The 21,094-nt window shown below is 39.8% G+C and overlaps 1 protein-coding gene across 4 annotated transcripts in view; it reads left to right on the top strand.

Moving 5' to 3' along the window:
- Nucleotides 1–21,094, top strand: part of IDE (insulin degrading enzyme) — a 92,683-nt gene that overhangs the window by 64,305 nt on the left and 7,284 nt on the right. For 3 of the 4 annotated variants that reach the window (XM_053582716.1, XM_053582717.1, XM_053582718.1), the window contains 8 exons: nucleotides 717–839; nucleotides 3,339–3,421; nucleotides 9,470–9,614; nucleotides 12,336–12,446; nucleotides 13,313–13,433; nucleotides 17,093–17,184; nucleotides 18,441–18,552; nucleotides 20,218–20,385. In XM_053582716.1, coding sequence (XP_053438691.1) covers nucleotides 717–839; nucleotides 3,339–3,421; nucleotides 9,470–9,614; nucleotides 12,336–12,446; nucleotides 13,313–13,433; nucleotides 17,093–17,184; nucleotides 18,441–18,552; nucleotides 20,218–20,385 — 955 coding nt within the window. Of the gene's footprint in view, nucleotides 1–716; nucleotides 840–3,338; nucleotides 3,422–9,469; nucleotides 9,615–10,075; nucleotides 10,221–12,335; nucleotides 12,447–13,312; nucleotides 13,434–17,092; nucleotides 17,185–18,440; nucleotides 18,553–20,217; nucleotides 20,386–21,094 lie in introns of all 4 variants that reach the window. The other variant, XM_053582719.1, reaches the window with a different exon arrangement.

Here is a 21,094-nt window from a genome sequence, read left to right as displayed (position 1 = left end):
GGACTGGATTTAAACCCCCCAGCTCCATTGTATGCAACTGGTGTTCTAGCCTCTAACCTACAGGCGCCAAGCCTCACTTAGCTTTTGGAACTAGCCAATGGAACAGATCTAATCTGCAGGTTGTGTCAATCCATACTTACATCTCAACTTTCTTCTTAATTTTGTGCTTAAATTTCACTTGAGTATTCACATGATCATCTAGAAGTGTAAGCCAGGCCTTAAGAAGTACTGAAGTGAGAGAGGCTCCCTTTAGTCTGGTTGGCCATACACGAATATAGCTGAGTACAGCTGAAAGTATGCCTCTTATAAAAACAACCTGTTGTCTAACAGTTGTGAGAATATATTCCTGTATAGATTATTCTTTAAAGAGCGAGAGCAAACACGATCTTCATATGGACTAGTTGGCTTCTGTGTGTTCCACAGTCTCAGAGCTCAGATTTTTCCTTAAATGTCAACTGGTTATTTTGGAGATGTGGTGTTGCGCCAAGGTGTTGGTGATGGAAAGGAAGATGAGTGCAAAATTGTTATTAGTACTAGAAAGACCAACTCAAGTTTTATGGAAATCCATGGATAGATCTTGGTAGTAGTTCCTTTATATCTGTTGGAAAAGAATGCTGTGTGACATTTATCCATTTAATGTTTGCATGGCTATTGAATAAAGACACTGTCTTAAACTCTTGAATCAGATTCTGTTTGCTTTTTCATTATTCAACTAGAAGTGGCAAAATGCTGACCTGAATGGGAAATTTAAACTTCCAACGAAGAATGAATTTATTCCTACAAACTTTGAGATTTTGCCATTAGAAAAAGAGGCGACACCATACCCTGCTCTTATTAAGGTAATGTAATAGAATCACTGATTTTAAATATATGGGACAGACCTGTTACATGGATGGCTAGAGAGATGATTTCTTATATTTGGTGCTATATTGATTTTGGGGGGCTCACATCCTAAGAGGTAACAAGAAATTTACAGAAAGAATACAAGGAAAAAAAAGAATACAGGAAATCTTAGGGAGTTAAAAATATCAAAGCAAGCAAACAAACAAAAATACTAACAACATAGACTCTAGGGAATTGTTTTCTCTGCAGGAGAAAAAAAATAAGTCTGGACCATAACCATGGGTCTATGAAAAGTCTGGACCATAACCATGGGTCTATGGGCGGCGCCTGTGACTCAAAGGAGTAGGACGCCAGCCCCACATGTTGGAGGTGGTGGGTTCAAACCCAGCCAAAAACTGCAAAAAAAAAAAACAAAAAACAATTTTCATGACACAGTGGCAATATGAAGTTAATGGAGTTACAAGCCAGTGAGAAGGATTATTGAGAAGTGGACTTTTTCATCCCCTATTTTTTCAGAATGTTCTTTTTGTACCTTTATTTCAGAGCTTGGCTAAAGTGTATAGAAAAAGAATGGATCAAATTATTATAGTACAGTCTCCTTTCTAAATTTGTAAATTAACTTTTTCTAAACTTACATATCTTTCTTTGTATCTTCTTCAAATGACCTAACATTCAGATTAACCCATTGAGGTAAGAATTAGTATTTAGGAATGTGGAATTTAATTTATCTTGAGCAACTAGATTATTAATGAGAGAGAAACATTTTTCTTTAAAAATGACATTTTAGGCCAGGCACAGTGGCTCATGTCTGTAATCCTAGCACTTTGAAAGGCCGAGGCAGGAGGATGGCTTGAGGCCAGGAGTTCAAAACCAGCCTGGGAAGCATAGGGAGACTCCATCTCTATTAAAAAAAAAAAAAATTAACCCGGCATGATCATGCATATTTAGCTACTTGGGAAGCTGAGGCAGAAGGATCACTTGAGCCCAAGAGTTTGAGGCTACAGTGAGCTATGTTGGGCCACTGAATTCCAGCTTGGGCAACAGAGAGAGACCTTGTCACTTAAAAAAAAAAAATGTTACATATTAGCTTATTCAAACAGAAAGTTTGCTTACCCCTTCTGTTTTTTATTATTTATTTTAAATAGGCCTTCTCAGAGTTAACTAAAGAAAACATTAAACCTTTGTATCGCTCCTTAAGAGTTTCAAGGGTACATCTGAAGCCATTCTAAGTGGGGGCTTATTTGTTTGTGCTTGGCTGTTTTAGCTATCTGTTGCTGTGTATCAAATTACTTCAAATTTTTATTATCTCAGTTTCTGAGGGTCAGAAATCAAAAGTGGCATAGTTGGACAGTTCTTGCTCAGTGTCTCTCAGGAGGTTATAGTCAAGCTATCGACCAGAGCATCAGTCATCTGAAGGTTCAACTAGGGGTGGAGGATTCTCTTCCAAGTCCAGTTATGTGGTTCTTGGCAGGCCTTAAGTTTCTCACCACATGGACCTCTCCCCGCAAACCTGACATGACAGCTGGCTTCCCCCAAAGTGAGTGATACAGGAGGGAAATTGAGTGGTCAAGATATAAGCCACAGTATCTTTTTCTTCTTCTTTTATTTTCTTTCTTTGCAGTTTTTGGCCAGGGCTGGGTCTGAACCCCCCCTCCCCACCTCCGGCATATGGGGCCAGCGCCCTACTCCTTTGAGCCACAGGCGCTGCCCCACAGTATCTTTTATAATCTAATCTTAGAGGTATCATATGGTCACTTCTGTCATATTTTGTCAGGCAGATTGACCCTGGTCTGGTGTGAGGGGGGGATGACACAAAGCTGTGAATTCCAGCAGTCAGGGAATGCTGGAGCCACCTTAGAGGCTGGCTGCCACACACCCCTCCAAAGGACTCCTGCATCTCTCGGTTTCCCAGTGTCCAGAAAGATGAGGACACAACAGACAGTATTGGCTGCCCCGATCTTCCCCCATCTCCCCAGTCCAGGGAACACTGAAGGCTAGTTTCTCTCTGCTGCAGGATCAGCAGTCTTCCTTCTCCTACTTCCTACCTGTGACCCTGCGAGTGTGCTTCAAAGCCATGGAACAGCAGCCTCCACAAGAAAATGCTCAACTAACACCTGTCTTCCTCTTCTTCTTTTTTTTTTTTTTTTTGAAGACAGAGTCTTACTATGTTGCCCTGGGTAGAGGGCCGTGGTATCACAGCTCATAGCAGCCTCAAACTCTAGGGTTTAAGCAATTCTCTTGCCTCAGCCTCCCAAGTAGCGGAGACTACAGGTGCCCGCTACAATGCCCAGCTATTTTTGGTTGTAGTTTTCATTGTTGTTTTGGCAGGCCCGGGCAGTGTTCAAACCCACCAGCTCTGGTGGATGTGGCTGGCACCCTAGCCGCTGAGCTACAGGCGCCCAGCCATCTCTTCCTCTTCTTGAAGAGTGATTTGCTTGGACATTATTTGCCAGATGTGCCTCTATTTCTCTAACCAAATTGTTTCTCCATCACAGGATACAGCTATGAGCAAACTCTGGTTCAAACAAGATGATAAGTTTTTCTTGCCGAAGGCTTGTCTCAACTTTGAATTTTTCAGGTATGTAAGACAAATCTCGCCATTAATGTTTTTATAAAAATCAACAGTTACATTTATAAAACTTTTCTGTCCATCTTAAGTATCTATGTAGAAATAAAAAAAATGAGAGGTATTTCACCTAAATAAGGGAAGGTTGCTGCTAAGAGGTTTTTTTTTAAGAACCAAGGTTGTTAATTCTTTCTTCTTTCCAATGTCAAGTAATTCTGTAACTGAAATGACTTATGTTAGCTTTCCTCAGGAGGCTCATCTTAGCCTTCTGGATTTTGGATTTTGAGGAGGCTATAGATTTATTCAGAAGAAGATTCGTTGAGGAAAGAATAAATAATTAGGGGGTATTTTTGTTTTTTTGGTTTTATATTCCTGGACGTACCCAAAAAAAGTAGTAGTAGTTACTAAATTGTCTTGAGTCCTATCCAGTCCTTTAATTGTCTGAAGCCCGTAGATATTACTTTTTCTTTCTCTATTACTGGCTTTATTACTTAAAAATTATTTAATAAAGAGTAAGAAGATGTTTAGTAAAATTGATGAATAATACAACATTGCACTGATTTCTCAGTGTATCTTCAATTCACTTCTGGCATCTTATGTTTGATAATTTATATCACTCATTATTTCTAAAACTCAGTGATGTCTGTGAAGTAAACCTATCATCATGTAATAATGTTCAATATGATCACCCTTTTCATTAATCTTTATTCAATTAGCTTCACATATATATGTGTATATATATAAATATATATATTTTTTGAGACAGAGTCTCACTTTGTCACCCTTGGTAAATGGAGTGCTGTGGCATCATAGCTCAAACTCCTGGGCTTAACCAATTCTCTTGCCTCAGCCTCCCAAGTAGCTGGGACTACAGGCACCCGCCATAACACCCGGCTATTTTTAGAGACAAGGTCTCGAACCTGTGAGCTCAGGAAATCTACCCAACTCAGCCTCCCAAGTGCTAGGATTACAGGCATGAGCCACTGTACCTGCCCTAGCATCACATATAATTAAAGCTAGGCGTGGTTTAAGTATTTGGGAAAAGGAAAAAAATCTCTAAATATAAAGTTAATATCCCATCAATAAATATGTTGAGATTGTAAGGCTGTAAACATTGTTTTATAGCATGAGAATCACAGATTATGTACAACTGTGCTGAGATTTTGTCATACTCTATACCAAACATGGGCTGTCAGCTTATGGCTTACTGTTGGTCAAGAGCATTACAAAGTACTACAGAGTATATTTTTATTTTTTTGAGACAGAATCTCACTCTGCTACCCAGGCTAGAGAGCTATGGTGTCAGTCTAGTTCACAGCAACCTCAGACTTCTGGGCTCAAGTGATCCTCCTGCCTCTACCTCCTGAGTAGCTGGGACTACAGGCACCCACCTCCATGCCCAGCTAATTTTTCTGTTTTTAGTAGAGACAGGTCTCCCTCTTGCTCAGGCCAGTCTTAAACTTCTGAGTTTAAGGGATCTTCTTCTTTGGCCTCCCAGTGTATTGGGATTACAGGAGTGAGCCACTGCTCCCAGCACAAAGCTTATTGTTTTTTATTGATAGTGGAAAGTGATATTTTTAACATTCTAAGCATCCTGTCACCATTTTCCCATTTGGCCTCTATGATTATTAATTTCTTAAGAATACCTTTAGAGAGTGGGCAGCGCCCATAGCTCAATGGGTAGGGTGCTGGCCACATACACCTAGGCCAGCTGAAACAACAATAACAACAACAACAACAAAAAATAGCTGGGCGTTGTGGTGGGCGGCTGTAGTCCCAGCTACTTGGGAGGCTGAGGCAAGAGAATCACTTAAGCCCAAGAGTTTGAGGTTGCTGTGAGCTGTGATGTCACAGCACTCTACCCAGGATGACATAGTGAGACTGTCTCAAAAAAAAAAAAACTTTAGAGAGACCATTTGACATTTTGTGTATTTACTAAACTGCCTAGCACAGTTCCTTGAATTACATATGTCTGCCTCACACGAACACCTCTCTTCTGTGATGTGGTTTTCCCAGAGGTAAAACCACTGTTCAGTTTCTTTTTTTTTTTTTTTTTTTATTGTTGGGGATTCATTGAGGGTACAATAAGCCAGGTTACACTGATTGCAATTCACTGTTCAGTTTCTTATACATTTTTATGGAAATTTTCATATGGTGTGTATCTTTTTCATCTTTTCAGAAATAGGATTATATGAAGTATATTTACAATTTTTAAAACCTTGTGATTTATATTTAAGGATACGAATTTGATTACAAAATAATATACTTTTAAATTAAGAAATGAGCCAGAATTTAGTTATTCCAGTTGAATTCTGTTTAAAAGTTATTTCAGGGCTTGGTGCCCGTAGCTCAATGGTTAAGGTGCCAGCTATATACATCAGGGCTGACGGGTTCAAACCTGGCCTGGGCCTGCTAAACAACGACAACAACAAAAGAAAAAATAGCCTGGGGGCGGCACCTGTGGTTCAGTCGGTAAGGCGCCGGCCCCATATACCGAGGGTGGCGGGTTCAAACCCGGCCCCGGCCGAACTGCAAGAAAAAAATAGCCGGGCGTTGTGGCGGGCGCCTGTAGTCCCAGCTACTCGGGAGGCTGAGGCAAGAGAATGGCTTAAGCCCAGGAGTTGGAGGTTGCTGTGAGCTGTGTGAGGCCACGGCACTCTACCCAGGGCCATAAAGTGAGACTCTGTCTCTACCAAAAAAAAAAAAAAAAGAAAAAATAGCCTGGTGTTGTGGCAGACACGTATAGTTAGTCCCAGCTACTTGGGAGGCTGAGGCAAGAGAATCACTTAAGCCCAAGACTTTGAGGTTGCTGTGAGCTGTGATACCATAGCACTCTACTGAGGGTAACATAATGAGACTGTCTCAAAAAAAAAAAAAAAACAAGGTTATTTTAGAGTCCTCCCCACTTTTCTAGCACACCTGCTATAGATGCAGCACGTTAGGACACTCTTAAGAATTATATTCTGAGCTTGAGCTTTGTAACTCTGTGCTCCCAGACTTGGCTTTTCTGGCTTTTCACTTTCACCTAACAAAGCTACACAGTTGCACATGAGGCTGTGGTCAGCCATAGCCTCCTTTGGTTTGATAATTTTTTTTTTTTTGTAGAGACAGAGTCTCACTTTATGGCCCTCGGTAGAGTGCTGTGGCCTCACACAGCTCACAGCAACCTCCAACTCCTGGGCTTAAGCGATTCTCTTGCCTCAGCCTCCCGAGTAGCTGGGACTACAGGCGCCCGCCACAACGCCCGGCTATTTTTTAGTTGCAGTTTGTCCGGGGCCGGGTTTAGAACCCGCCACCCTTGGCATATGGGGCCGTTGCCTTACCGACTGAGCCACAGGCGCCGCCCTGGTTTGATGATTTTGTTTTTGTTAATTGTGCCTTAAGTTTCTGAACTGCTGTTTGCCTAAGGGAGAAAATCTGTCATTGTGTAAAATATTTTTACAAATGAGGGGCGGCGCCTGTGGCTCAGTGAGTAGGACGCCGGCCCCATGTGCCAAGGGTGGCGGGTTTGGACCCAGCCCCAGCCAAACTGCAACAGAAAAATAGCCGGGTGTTGTGGCGGGCACCTGTAGTCCCAGCTGCTCCGGAGGCTGAGGCAAGAGAATTGCGTAAGCCCAAGAGTTAGAGGTTGCTGTGAGCCGTGTGACGTACCGTGAGACTGTCTCTACCAAAAAAAAAAAAAAAAAAACCATTAAAAAATATTTTTACAAATGAAATGACAGTATTTATTTACATTTTCCAGTTTGAATAGCTGTAGAATGTTCTCTTTGAATTTAATTCTCCAAGTGGCTAAGCATTTTACTCCTATTTTTGCTTTATTAGCAGCTTTGATAAAATTGTTGGCTTTGTTATCATTACATTAGCTATATTTACTGTGCTACAGATAAAGTGAAATTTTTTTTCTTTTTCTAATTTTTTTAGAGACAGGATCTCACTCTATTGCTCAGGCTGGAATGAACCTGATCATAGCTCTCACTGTAACCTCCAAACTCCTGGGCTCAAGGGAGCCTTCTAGCTCAACCTCTTAAATCAGGGGTCCTCAAACTGTGGCGTGCGGGCCATATGAGGCAGTGTGATTATACTTGTTCCCGTTTTGTTTTTTTACTTCAAAATAAGATATGTGCAGTGTGCATAGGAATTTGTTCATAGTTTTTTTTTTTTAAACTATAGTCCGGCCCTCCAGCAGTCTGAGGGATAGTGAACTGGCCCCCTGTTTATAAAGTTTGAGGACCCCTGTACTAAATAGCTGGGACTACAGGCATGTGCCACTGTGCCTGGCTATTTATTTTATTTATTTATTTCATATGGACAGGGTCTTGTGTTGCCTAGGCTTGTCTTGAATTCCTGGTCTCAAGCAATCCTCCCTGCTTAACCTCCCAAAGTGCTGGGATTACAAGCATACACCACCATGCCTGGCTAATTGTTTTTTGTTTTGTTTTGTGACAGGGTCTCAGTATGTTGCCCAGACTGGTCTCTAACTTCTGGGCTCAAGCAATCCTTTCGCCTCAGCCTCCCAAGTACTGGAATTACAGGCATGAGCCACCATGCCTGGGCCAAATAGAATGAAGTTTTTAATTTGCTTCCATGCAGGCAGCTGCCTCAGGTCTTTAGCACTCTTTTTTCATCCTGGAAAGTTCTTCCCGCCACCCCTTAGACTTCTCCAGGGCTCCCTGCCTTCTTCCTTCTTGTCTGGGTGCGGATGTCCAGCCGACCTAATCATACGTAAAGCAGCAATCTTTCTGCACTGCTGTCGCCACCCTATTATTCCCTATTCTCATTATACTGCTTAATTTTTCTCCATAGCACTATCACCAACTGAGCTATCAGGTTTAAGTGTTTTCCTTGTTTCCTCCAACTAGACTACAAGCTCTGTGAGGTCAGGGACTTTGCTTGATTAGTTCCCTCTTTATTTCTAGTGCCTAAAGAAGAGCCTGGCACTCTAATAAACATATAATGCGAAGAGCCTGGCACTCTAGTAAACGTATAATGCGTGTCTGTTGAAAAAGTAAATCTTGTAGGGCGCTGGCCCCATATACCGAGGATAGTGGGTTCAAACCCAGCCTCGGCCAAACTGCAACCAAAAAATAGCCGGACGTTGTGGCAGGTGCCTATAGTCCCAGCTGCTCGGGAAGCTGAGGCAAGAGAATCGCATAAGCCCCAAAGCTGGAGGTTGCTGTGAGCCGTGTGACGTCATGGCACTCTACCGAGGGCCGTAAAGTGAGACTCTGTCTCTACAGAAAAAAAAAAAGAAAAGAAAAAGTAAATCTTTTACTTGCTTATGAAAAAGGTAAGCAGGATCAAATAGTCAGATGAACAGGTCATTTGACTTGTGTTTGAATCCCAGCTTGCCGCTACCAGTTAAGGTAATGTGAGTAACCGTATGTTTTTTATCTGGGAAATGATTAGTTAATCTCTGGACTTCTGTTTAGTCTTTCACTCTGTAATTTTTTTCATTTGTTCTTTCTTATTTAATTATTTTTCAATTTTAATATTTTTTCCTAGTTCTGGCTACAGATACAGAAATGATCAATTATTTTACTAACTGTGCTCTAGCTTTATTGATTTTAGGGAAAACTCAGAGATCAGCTAACATTTTCACAGGTCTCAGTTTTTGAAGTTCATATCATTACCACAGGCACATTTCTCAGTCTCTTACTGCTGTCCACTAAGGGTGTGACTTTCTTGGAGAAAGAAAGAGGATGTGCTTGTGCTGTAGCCGTTCCATCGGCCATGCCTCCTGTTCGCCTAGACAGAGGCACGTGTTTCAGCCTGTCCCCACTCCTCACCTACCCTGCATTTCTTACTTTTCAGTTCTACCACACCACCTAGGATAAGCAGTTCCTTCTGCCTCTTCACCACCAGTACACATGGACAGCATATTTCAGGCTTCTTTTTCAGACACCTTGTTTTTTCCTAATGAGAAGAAATAGCCTCAAGAATTCAGCCATATCCTCAGGAAATTATAATAATGGATGTTCAGTTATCTTAATCCATCTCGAAAGGCCATATCACATTGGGAAGTAATAAATCAGCTATTTTACTGTCAACATTTTCTTCCAGCCCATTTGCTTATGTGGACCCCTTGCACTGTAACATGGCCTATTTGTACCTTGAGCTCCTCAAAGACTCACTCAACGAGTATGCATATGCAGCAGAGCTAGCAGGCTTGAGCTATGATCTCCAAAATACCATCTATGGGATGTATGTAAGTACCCACGCCTTGGAGCCTTCCACTCATCAACATTTTTTATATTGATTTGATGGAAGCGTTTTTGATCAAGGGTATGAGTTTAATTTCTTTTTTTTTACATCTTTATGGTTAATCATTTTCTCAACATTTAATTTTTACATTAGCTCTTATTCTGTGTATTCAACTACATACCATTCATATTATGCAAATTTTCCTTGATTTCTTTTTTTTTTAAACATCTTTCATCAGACTGTTACATTTTTCTACTCAAAATTGGACCCTGATTTAGGTTTAGATCCCACCCATTCTGTATTTGAAGTCCTCTTCCTTTGGTAAAACCTAAGATTGGCCTGTACTGTTTCCCTAGAAATCCAGATCATGAGGCTGCATATCCATACTCTTCAGTCATGTTTCTTCATTACCATGCCGCTGCTTGAGGTATCAAAGCATTTCCTTTTTTTTTTTTTTTTTGTTAGTCGCTACATTTATGCTGATCCTCTCCATTGCAACATGACATACCTGTTAATCAGGTTATTGAAGGATGATTTAAAAGAGTATACATATGCAGCACGCCTCTCAGGTTTGAGCTATGGCATTGCATCAGGAATGAATGCAATACTTGTAAGTAAAATAAAAACCAAAGAAAAGGCACCACACCATTTAAGCGTTATATTGAGCTTGGGAAAACTATTAACTTCTGCATTTTTATAAACAAGAAGATTGATGGGTTTTTTTCCTTATGCCTATTTAATGATTGAAGAACTGAACTTGGTATTAGTCCCACTAATGAATGATCAGTGGGAAGTTCGGTGCATCATGTGCACATGTATGTGTGCTGCACTTGCATGTTCTTATGCTTGAGATATTTAACATACAAATTTTGAAAGCATGTTTTTTCTACGTATTTGAGTATATTAACATCTATAAGTGAAAGATATCCATAGTTACTCTTGTGGTGCTTGTATTTCATTTATATATAAGTTTCCTTTCTTTCTGCAGACAGTGGTAGAATGTTTCCATGTTCAAATACACCTGACATTTTGACTTATTTTGTAGCATGCATCATTAACTTTTTAAATGTGTTTCAAAATAAGCACTATTAAATGGATCTCAAGAAATAACTAGATCTTTTCTCTTGAAAGTATTTCTGATACTTTCCGAACTTGCTTATATCTCAGTTTCAAATTAACATCCCATTTATGGCATGCATCAATCTTCACTTTTCTTTTCAAGAAATTATTACAATATATTACAGGTTAATAAAAACTCAAATAGCATTTCTGGGTACTCATTTGAATTATTCAAAAGATTTTAAGGTTTAAAATTTTTATTTTGCGATGACTTTATTTCTTCATATAAATTCTCTGGTAACTTTTGTTTAATGAATAAGAATGTATATAATTTAATCATTCTCATAGTCCATAGACATATAAAGCCCAGAGATCAAAATTAACTCCAAATAGAAAAGTAATAATCTAGTTACATTTTTGTTGTTGAATTTTAGTAGCATATTACCATTAAAACAGGTCATTTTTATGATAAAGTGAGTTTTCTAGTTCCTGTGGTACATGATGTGCTTTCCATGGCCAGTGACCACGCTCCAGCTGCGGTTCTTGCCTAGGTTCATGCCTTCACAGGGTAGAGGCATCCGTAGGTATTGTAGTTTCAGTGTATTCTCTACTGTTGTGGATGCCACTATGTGGAATTTAATAGACAGTCCTCATTCTAGAGACAGAGTTAATTGTCCTAAGGCAAAATCCTGATGTTTAGTGTATCCTTTCCACACATTTGTTTTGCCATTGGCTTTTGAGACATCAGTAGAACTCATCAAATAAGCAAATGGTTAAAATTGTGGTTCTTTACTGGGCAACACTGGAATAAAAAACTGGCAAAATGCCATGTAATGCAAAATCGGGGCTAAGTTCCCCAAAGATGATTTTTAAAATATTTAAATATAAATAATTTTGGGATGTATCTTAATAGTTTGCTAGATAACTCTCTCTTGTGATTGTTGTTTAAAGAGACAGAGAAAGTCTCACTGTGTTGCCCAGGCAGGCCTGAAACTCCTGGGCTCAAGTCAGCCTCCCTTTTCAGCCTCACAGGTAGCTGGAACTATAGGTGTACACTACTATACCCAACCTCCCCTGTGATTTTTTTTTTTTTTACCTTCTTACTATACCTTTAAGAACCTTAAGCCTGCCATTCATTAGAAATTATTTATGAATAAGAAACTTAATTCATATTCTGTGATTAATTTTGATTTAATGAGAACTTGAATTTTGATGATGTAGTATATGTCACTGGTTTGGCATCAGGTGAGTATATTTGCTATAGATTTTAGGAAGATAAAACTATGCTTTGGGGTATTATTTAATATAATGATAGTTAATGGCTTCATGGTAGCCTCAGCCTACAGTCCTAGCTACGTAGGGGCTGAGGCAGCAGGATCATTTGAACTCAAGAGTTCAAATCCAGCCTGGACAACATAGCAAGACCTCATCTCTAAAAAAATAAATAAATAATACTGTTTAAAAAGATAGTTCAATTTTATCTTTATCTTCTTAAGTATTGAACTGAATTCATGAAAAGGTAAATTAATTGAATTTCTTGTTGCATTTTTATTTTAATATACCTGGCTTTGGGAATTTCTAAATGCTTAAAAATCAAACTTAAGTTGTTTATTTAAGTGTTTCATGGTATTTTTAGACCTTTAATACCCTGAACTCTTTTCTGTAGCTCTCGGTGAAAGGTTACAATGACAAGCAGCCAATTTTGCTAAAGAAGATTATTGAAAAAATGGCTACCTTTGAGATTGATGAAAAAAGATTTGAAATTATCAAAGAGGCAGTAAGTTTTCCAAACTCATTTTTGTAACTTACTATTTTTTAAGATAATATTGTTATATTATGAAATTTTTTTGAAAAGGGGAGAGGAGGAAAAGAAAGATTTATGATCCTGTCTCATTCATCTCACCGTATCTTTGCTAAATCCCAGAAAGAACACCCAGGAAACTCTGGTGGATACCTGGCTCCTCCTTTGTGAGCTAGTGCAGGGGCGGCACTGATTTTCAAAGAGAAGCACCTAGTGGCTGTCAGGGCTTCCTTGAATGTTTTCTCCTAACTTCCAGTTTGGAAGAACACACAGTTCAGCAAACTGAAGTCTGCCCTACTACTTTGCACATTAGGGCACATTATTTAGATTTGATGTATCTCCCACTTAAATTCAACCCACGTTTGGCTGAATGCAGGATGGATAGCTACTTTTGAAGCTGAGCTGTGACCTTCATCATATACCATAAGAAACTATCATCAATCCTCAAATAAAGCACTAATGTAATATCTATACACACATACACCTATCCATGTTGCTTGCTTATAGAGACATTTTGGATAGCTTTATAGCATAAAATCTAAGGATGCCAAAAGAGGGAGGCCCTGAAAACTGGGGATAATTTCTGAGGGATGAAAGATGTTCCATAACAAAGGCACCTACAGTCCACATGAGATGCTAGAGGAAAAGCATTGGCCTGGACAGAGAAAAGGCCTATCCTTTAAGGACCAGAGAGGAGTAAGCTTCAGAAAGGAGAAGGGAGTAAATATTCCTGTGTCCTGCAGACATAATTTGTACAAAACAAAGTTTGATTATAAGTGAAGTTTTCAAATGACTTCTTAAAAGCTTTATAAAATTAATGAGCCTGTGTTTCCCTTCACTAGTATATGCGATCTCTTAACAATTTCCGGGCTGAACAGCCTCACCAGCATGCCATGTACTACCTCCGCTTGCTGATGACTGAAGTGGCCTGGACCAAAAATGAATTAAAAGAAGCCCTGGATGGTGAGAATCATTTTCTACTTAAAGCCTTATATTTTCTTCATTTTTTTTCTAAAATCATTTTGGTTTATCCTGATACCAAATGTTTATACTTTCAAATAACATTCAGTTCTGTTAAAGCCAAGTGTGTGTATTTTTTATAAAAATGGTGGTAGCCTTTGAAGTGACTTTTACATTTGGGCAGTTTAGCTACATTTGCTGTTTTCAGCCTCAACCTATGACATTTAATTATTACTGTTCTTTGGATTTCTGCAGATAACTAACTGCTCTGACCCAAGCACTTACCTTGTTAATATTGAAGGTTTCCGAAAAGGAAAAATGGTCTGAACTTGAAAGTCTTATCACACTGAAGTGCTTAGACATTTTTCCCCCTGCTCCTGCATCCTTGGATTTGTTCTAAGTAAAGCAGATCTGGTTTTAAAAATTAGAAAACGTGGCCAGGCTTTTTAAGAGTCTGGGGATCAACTTATCAGGGATGGTGGCTCACACCTATAATCCTAGTACTCTGGGAGGCCAAGGCAGAAGGATTGCTTGAGCTTATGAGTTCAAGACCAGCCTAAGCAAGAGCAAGACTCCTCCTCTACTAAAAATAGAAAAACTAGCTGGGCATAGTGGTGCGCGCCTATAGTTTTCATTTTCAGGAGTTTGGCTTGAAAATCTGAAATTCCTTAAGAGCAGTGATTATGCTTTCCTTTTATCCCCTTCATCTAGTATAATATAATATTTTGGTATCTAGTGTAGTGTCGGTGTGGGATATATTATAGTATCCAATATAATATCAATGTGTGTGTGATGAATGCCTATTGAGTAGAAAGACATTACTTTCAGGGTTGCCTTCCTGGAAAAAACGTGTACTGGTATCACCATTTATTATTGTTTTATTTTTTTCACTTCCCAACATTATTTCACCAATTAATCTTCCTTTCTGCATGCTCAGCAGTAAGAATTAAAATATAATTAAAAAAGAATTCTGTTGAATTTTTAAAAATCTTTTCTGGGCAGTCCTTTTTATTCAGTAACACTATGCTTTTGATGTCTTCAGTGACAAATCAAAAGCAAAGTATTGAAAGTCATTTTGTTGCCTTGGGCATTGGGTAGGAGGCTAGAATATAAAATTCGTTAGCTAGAACAGATGCATTTTTATTACTTTTATTTTATTTATTTTTTGAGACAGAGTTTCACTGTGTCACCCTTGGTAGAGTGCCATGGCATCACAGCTCACAGCAACCTCCAACTCTTGGGCTTAAGCAGTTGTCTTGCCTCAGCCTCCTAAGTAGCTGGGACTATAGGCGCCCGCCACAATACCTGGCTATTTTTTTGTTGTAGTTGTCATTGTTTGGCAGGCTTGGGCTGGGTTTGAACCTGCCAGCCCCAGTGTATGTGGCTGGTGCCCTAGCCGCTGAGCTATAGGCACTGGGCCCAGATGCATTTTTATTTATTTATTTATTTATTTTGGTTTTTGGCCGGGGCTGGGTTTGAACCCGCCACCTCTGGCATATGGGACCGGCACCCTACTCCTTGAGCCATAGGCGCCGCCCCCAGATGCATTTTTAATTTAGGGCAGTTAACATACTTTTCTTTGTAAAATGGTTATAGTTATGTGCAATTAATAGTAAGAATTATACCTTTTAAAAAATAACATACAGGTGATTTTGAACCTGTTTTCATAATGATCGAAAAGCAAAGGTTTGGGGATTCGCCCCCTTTGTTAGAATTTGGGTCAGATAGCATGTAAATTTGAAGCAGAGAGTATCTCAGAGGCCTCTGAAGCTTCCCTAAAATGGGTTTATAAAGAGAAAGTCAGTACTTTTTTGGTTGAAATTTTCTGCTATAGTAAATAATCATCCTGTTTCAATATACTCCTGTGATAATACAGAATGCCAATAAAGTTTAATTTGGAGACAACTTAATGTGAGAGGCTGGCTCCCCCATGTCTTAATTATTCAGCTATCCAGGTGCCGGTATAGCAAGAACCCAAGAATTCGTTATGGTCCAGTAACATTTATTGACTGTCTAGCCCTAGACTTCAGGTGCTTGAGATTTAAAAACAATCAATTAGATAGAGTTTCTTGGATCAAGGAGCTCCAGTCTAGGGGTGAAGCATAGACTGTAAATGGATCGTTTTGGTAGGGACGAGGGTAAGTACTGTGATAGAGAGCTGCAGAGAGTGCTGAGGGAATCCAGTGAAGGGGACGCAGTGGAGTGGAATGAGTATCCACCTCAGCATTAAACCAAGGATCAAGTCCCAGCGGTGCAACTTAACTAGTGTGATGATTTTGGACAAGAAACTTAAATTTTCTTAACTTCAGTTTTCTCATCTCTAATATGGGGGTAATAGTACATACTTTATAGTTTGAAAGATAGCATCATAAAGTGCCTGATCCTGTGTTTCTCCTTCCATTTCAGTCACTAATTTTAGCATCTGATGGTGGATCTTGCCTGTCGCAGTAATTATATGGAGAAAGGGCTTTTTCTTATAGAAAAATTAAATCAATACATGTAAAAGGAATGAGGGAAACAGAAAAATTACCATTAGGACACCATAGTAATAATTGCCATAGGCACACAAATGAATGCTAAAATTATTAGACAAAAATTAAGGTTAAACAGGATAAGTATGTCCCCCAAATATTTATTAGTTATAATGGGAAAAATAGGCATCAATAAGCAAGAGGGCTTTTCCAAATTGCACACAGAGCATACATAAGTTATTCACTTAGAACCAAAAGAACAAAATAGTACGTTTATAATGAAGACCTCTGGCAGACACCATCTTTAACAGTGGTCAGTGTTAATTTCACTAGATATCAACCTTATGTGTCCCCTGGTAGGATGCACCAAGGAAAACACATACCTTTGTAGTATTCTTCCTAGTAATACGTAAGTATAACTTAATCATGATAAAACAGTAGACAAAGCCAAATGAGGGACATTTTACAAAATAACTGAACAATACTCTTCAAAAGTCTTAAGGCCATGGGCTCGGTGCCTGTAGCTCAGTGGCTAACGTGCCAGCCACATACACCAGGGCTGGTGAGTTCAAACTCCACCCAGGCCTACTAAACAACAATGACAACTAGAACAACAACAACAACAAAATAGCGTTGTGGCAGGTGCCTGTAGTCCCAGCTACTTGAGATGCTGAGGCAAGAGAATCGCTTAAGCCCAAGAGTTTGAGGTTGTTGTGAGCTGTGAAGCCATGGCACTCTACCCAGGGTAACATAGTGAGACTCTGTCTCACCCCCCCCCCCCCAAAAAAAAAGTCTTAAGGCCATGAAAGACAAGAAAAGACCTAGGTACTGTTATAGATTAGAGGGCAGTAAAGACACATGAATAACAGCTAAATGCAATGGGGAATTGTAGATTAGATCCTGGAACAGAAAAGGATATTGATGGAAAAACTGAAACCCAAATAAAGTCCATACGTTAGTTAATTGTTTTGTACCAGTATTGATTTCTTAGTTTTGAGCCTTGTATTATAATTATGAAAGATGTTAACTTGGGAAAACTGGCTGAAGGTGTGCAGGAACTCTTGTATACTATATTTGTAAGTTTTTTAAAAATCTCAAAGGTAAACCTGGCCCCAGCTAAAAAAAAAAAAAAAAAAAAAAACAAATAAAAAATCTCAAAGGTAAAGCTCAGTATTTCTTTCACCTTTACAGATGTTACCCTTCCTCGTCTTAAGGCCTTTATACCTCAACTCCTATCACGGCTGCATATTGAAGCCCTTCTCCATGGAAACATATCAAAGCAGGTGGGTGGTTGAGTTTGTAGCAATCTTTTAAGTGATTTTTTTCCCCTTCAGTCTGTCTCAAGACTAGAAATAAGCACATTCCAATTCACTGAACCTTGTTGGTCCTATGGAAGATGGTAGGAGAGGATACAGGGGAAGTAAAATGATGGTAGCTGATTGAGGACCTACTTTCTGTTTTTTTTAAGAGACAGAGTCTCACTTCATCACCCTCAGTAGAGTGCCGTGGCGCTACAGCTCACAGCAACCTCCAACTCCTGGGCTTAGGCGATTCTCTTGCCTCAGCCTGCTGAGCAGCTGGGACTATAGGTGCCCGCCAAAACGCTTGGCAATTTTTTTTGTTGAAGTTTGGCTGAGGCCAGGCTCAAACCCACCACCCTCAGTATATGGGGCTGGTGCCCTACCCACTGAGCCACAGGCGCCACCCGAGGACCTACTTTCGTAACTGCTTCCTCCACTGTTGCCTGCCAATCACAGGAGGAAATGGGAATAATTATCCCTAGTCCGTATAGGGTGGCAGGACAGTTAAAATGAATAAGAACACATGACACATAGAATCAGATAGCTCAGATTTAAATCCTGGCTGTGCCACATACTAGATATATCATCCTTTGAAAATGTCTTAACTCTGTACTCAGTTCTCTTATCAGTAAAATTAGTTATGGTAGTGCCTACATCGTGGGTTATAAGGGTTAAATAGTATATGCCAAATGCTTCCCACGTGGGAAAGCACCACAAAACTTCTGCAGCTACCTGTCTCAAGATCCGTCAGTCTCCATCACCCTACTATACTTCCTCCAAAACAATGTGCCCAAGGTGAGATGTTAGTAAGTGACAGAGATTCTTACTAAGGTCATTTTTACCTACAGTAAAGCCTTATGCTCACCTCCTTTGCTATGTTCTCAGGTGTTTGCAGATAGTGCCATTTCACTGGGGACCAACTCTACTACCCTGGTCCCTAACTTTGCCATTGTCATTTTTCGAGCACTGGCATTAGTGCTGATGATTGTCTGGGTCTCTATTTCTCTTCATTGCTGCCATATTGACTATACTGCAGAGTAATGACAAATTTTTATCCATTTGAATAGGATCAAATGTATTTAAGATTAAAAATCCATTTTTATGATAAACTAAGCTAGCTTATTTGCAAACTTACTGTTTCCACGTTGCAGTGGACTGCCATCCATTATACTGTTTTTATCTTCACAGACAAAATGTGTTTGTTTCTGTAATGTGCTGGGACTTATATTTTTCCACAGGCTGCGTTAGGAATTATGCAGATGGTTGAAGACACCCTCATTGAACATGCTCATACCAAACCTCTTCTTCCAAGTCAGCTGGTTCGATACAGAGAGGTTCAGCTCCCTGACAGTAAGTTGAGATGGTAGAACTTAGGTAATAGACTATTTTGACATAGTAATGTGGGTGATTATAGATAGGCTGAATTCAGTTGGAAGATAACATGGTTTAATGGTAAAGATCCACTGGCATCCTCCACAACTTATAGAAGTATTATTAGAGGTAGATAATTAGGCCAGAAGATTATCTTGTAGGTGGATCATAGAGGTAAAATTGGAGGTGGACAATAATTTTGAAGAGAATGATGCTGGAATTGACTGTTTTTGAATATTAGGGGGAATATAGACTTGGTTGTTGGTGTTCCCCATGAATGTGCCATTTGTGCTTTTTTCCCCCCAACTGTTTCATTCCCCTTTCTCTCTTTTTCCTCATGGACCTACACCTTACTTACCTTTACAGGCCTATAAACTTTTACTAAAACTCCCAGCTAAAAATAATCATTTCTACTTCTGAACTGTCAGGACAGTTTGTTTAAGCAATTGAGCACTTCTACTCTGGCCTTAAGATTAAAGTGCATTCCCATGTGGCTTTTTTTTGTGTGTGTGTGACAGAGTCTCACTTGTCACCCTTGTGTAGAGTGCCATGGCGTCATAGCTCACCAGCTCACAGCAACCTCAAACTTTTGGACTTAAGCAATCCTCTTAACTCAGCCTACCAAGTAGTTGGGACTACAGGTATCTGCCATAATGCCCAGCTATTTTTAGAGACAGGGTCTAATCAGGCTGGTCTTGAACCTCAAGCTCGGAGCAATCTACCCTCCTTGGCCTCCCAGAGTGCTCCCAGGCATGAGCCACTGCGCCCGGCCCGGCCATGTTCTTGTTAGACTGTACATTCCTTAAAGCCAGGATCTGCATCTGGCTCATTTGAGTAGCTACTGATGCAACTCAAACATATTAGCACCTCATAGTATCTTTGTTGAATGCTTAGAGATACCTTGAGCACAGTCGTGCTGTTCTGCATCACCAGTCATCACACACCAGTAGTGGTTTATTTCAAACTTCTGCTAGTTTGTTCCTTAGTTTCTACAACCAGGGCTGAGTAGAAAAATCCGGATCTGCTATTTCAGAGACATAGCACTTGACTTCAGGCAAAGTGAGGCCAGTGAAACAAAATGTCAAAGTGAAATTTATCTTGTGTAACTCTTCACTCTACTTACCCCTCTGTCTTCCCTCCCAGGACCCTGTCTCTTTTGCCTCCTGAGTGCCCTTCCAAGTTGCACCATGCTCAAAAGTAACTTAGTTCGCATTGCAGTCTCACAATGCCTCGTGATAGGAAATCATTCTGATTTAGCCAGGTGATCAGATGTGAATGCCTTCCTTCATTTAACTTGCCGTGGGAAGGCATTTACAGTTTACAAAGAAAAGTTGAAGGCATTGTGAAGGAGAGACATTTGGGATATGTATGAAAAGACTGGAAGCATATAAAGTGGTGTGGGAAGACTTAATAGCCTGTGTCTCCATCACTCTTGTGATAAGAGGGAGTTAACTTACTATTGCTAGTTTATGGTCAAAGTTTGGCCACTGGTGAAACAAATCAAATACGAAGTTAGGCTTTCTCTGCCTTCCTTTACTATTGATGTCTAAATTATTGTTTATAAGAGTGAGCAAATACAGCATTGATGTTATTAAATCCTAAATACATTTTTGAACTTGTTACTTTCTTTTTGAAACTTCCTAGGAGGATGGTTTGTTTATCAACAGAGGAATGAAGTTCACAATAACTGTGGCATTGAGATATACTACCAAACAGACATGCAGAGCACCTCAGAGAATATGTTTCTGGAACTCTTCTGTCAGATTATCTCTGAGCCTTGCTTCAACACTCTACGTACCAAGGAGCAGTTGGGTGAGAGGGAAGTGGGGGAGGAGCAGGATACCATAGACCTTGTTGAATGACCATTGTTTTCCACCCTCAGAAGCACCTGGGACTGTGTACCAGGCATGCTCTATTCAGAGAGACGTAGCAATCAATATCTTATGAACATTAATGCAATTCTTAATGAGATAACACTGTATATTACATATGTATCGATAAAGACATTTTAGGTAGTGGGGAAGAGGATGCTAATAGCAGCTTGTGGGTGGCAAGGTGGGAAGCAGGCCATCCAGAGGAGCTTAGATTTACCAAACTCTTGAGTTCCTGGAGTTTGGTTAAGATCTCATATTCACTTTATATCCCAAGCCTGGGATATATAAAAGGTATTGTGTAAGTATTTGCAGAGTTTTGGGCACTGTTAAAAGTCTTGGAGATCCTGACAGGTTTGATCAATGAGGAAAGAAGTTCAAAGAAGCCCTAGTAATGACAGGGAAGAATTCAATGAAAAAGTTGTTGGGTGAGTCTCTCCAAGTACCTATTGTTTTTTAAATAACCACAGTGCTAGGTGCCGGACATTGACAATGAATGTTATACACGGTCCTTCCTTTTAAGGAGCTCACAGTGAAATCAGGATGGAATATTATAGTAGTGTGGTACTACAATAGTGTACAAACTACTGAAGACTGTATCAAAGATAGTGACCTCCTCAGAAGAGAACTCAGAGGTGACACAGCTGTCA

This window comes from Nycticebus coucang, chromosome 3 (genome assembly GCF_027406575.1).
Source record: "Nycticebus coucang isolate mNycCou1 chromosome 3, mNycCou1.pri, whole genome shotgun sequence".
Classification (NCBI taxonomy): domain Eukaryota; kingdom Metazoa; phylum Chordata; class Mammalia; order Primates; family Lorisidae; genus Nycticebus; species Nycticebus coucang.
Note: the sequence above shows the minus strand (reverse complement) of the source record. Positions and strands in the feature narration are given on the sequence as shown.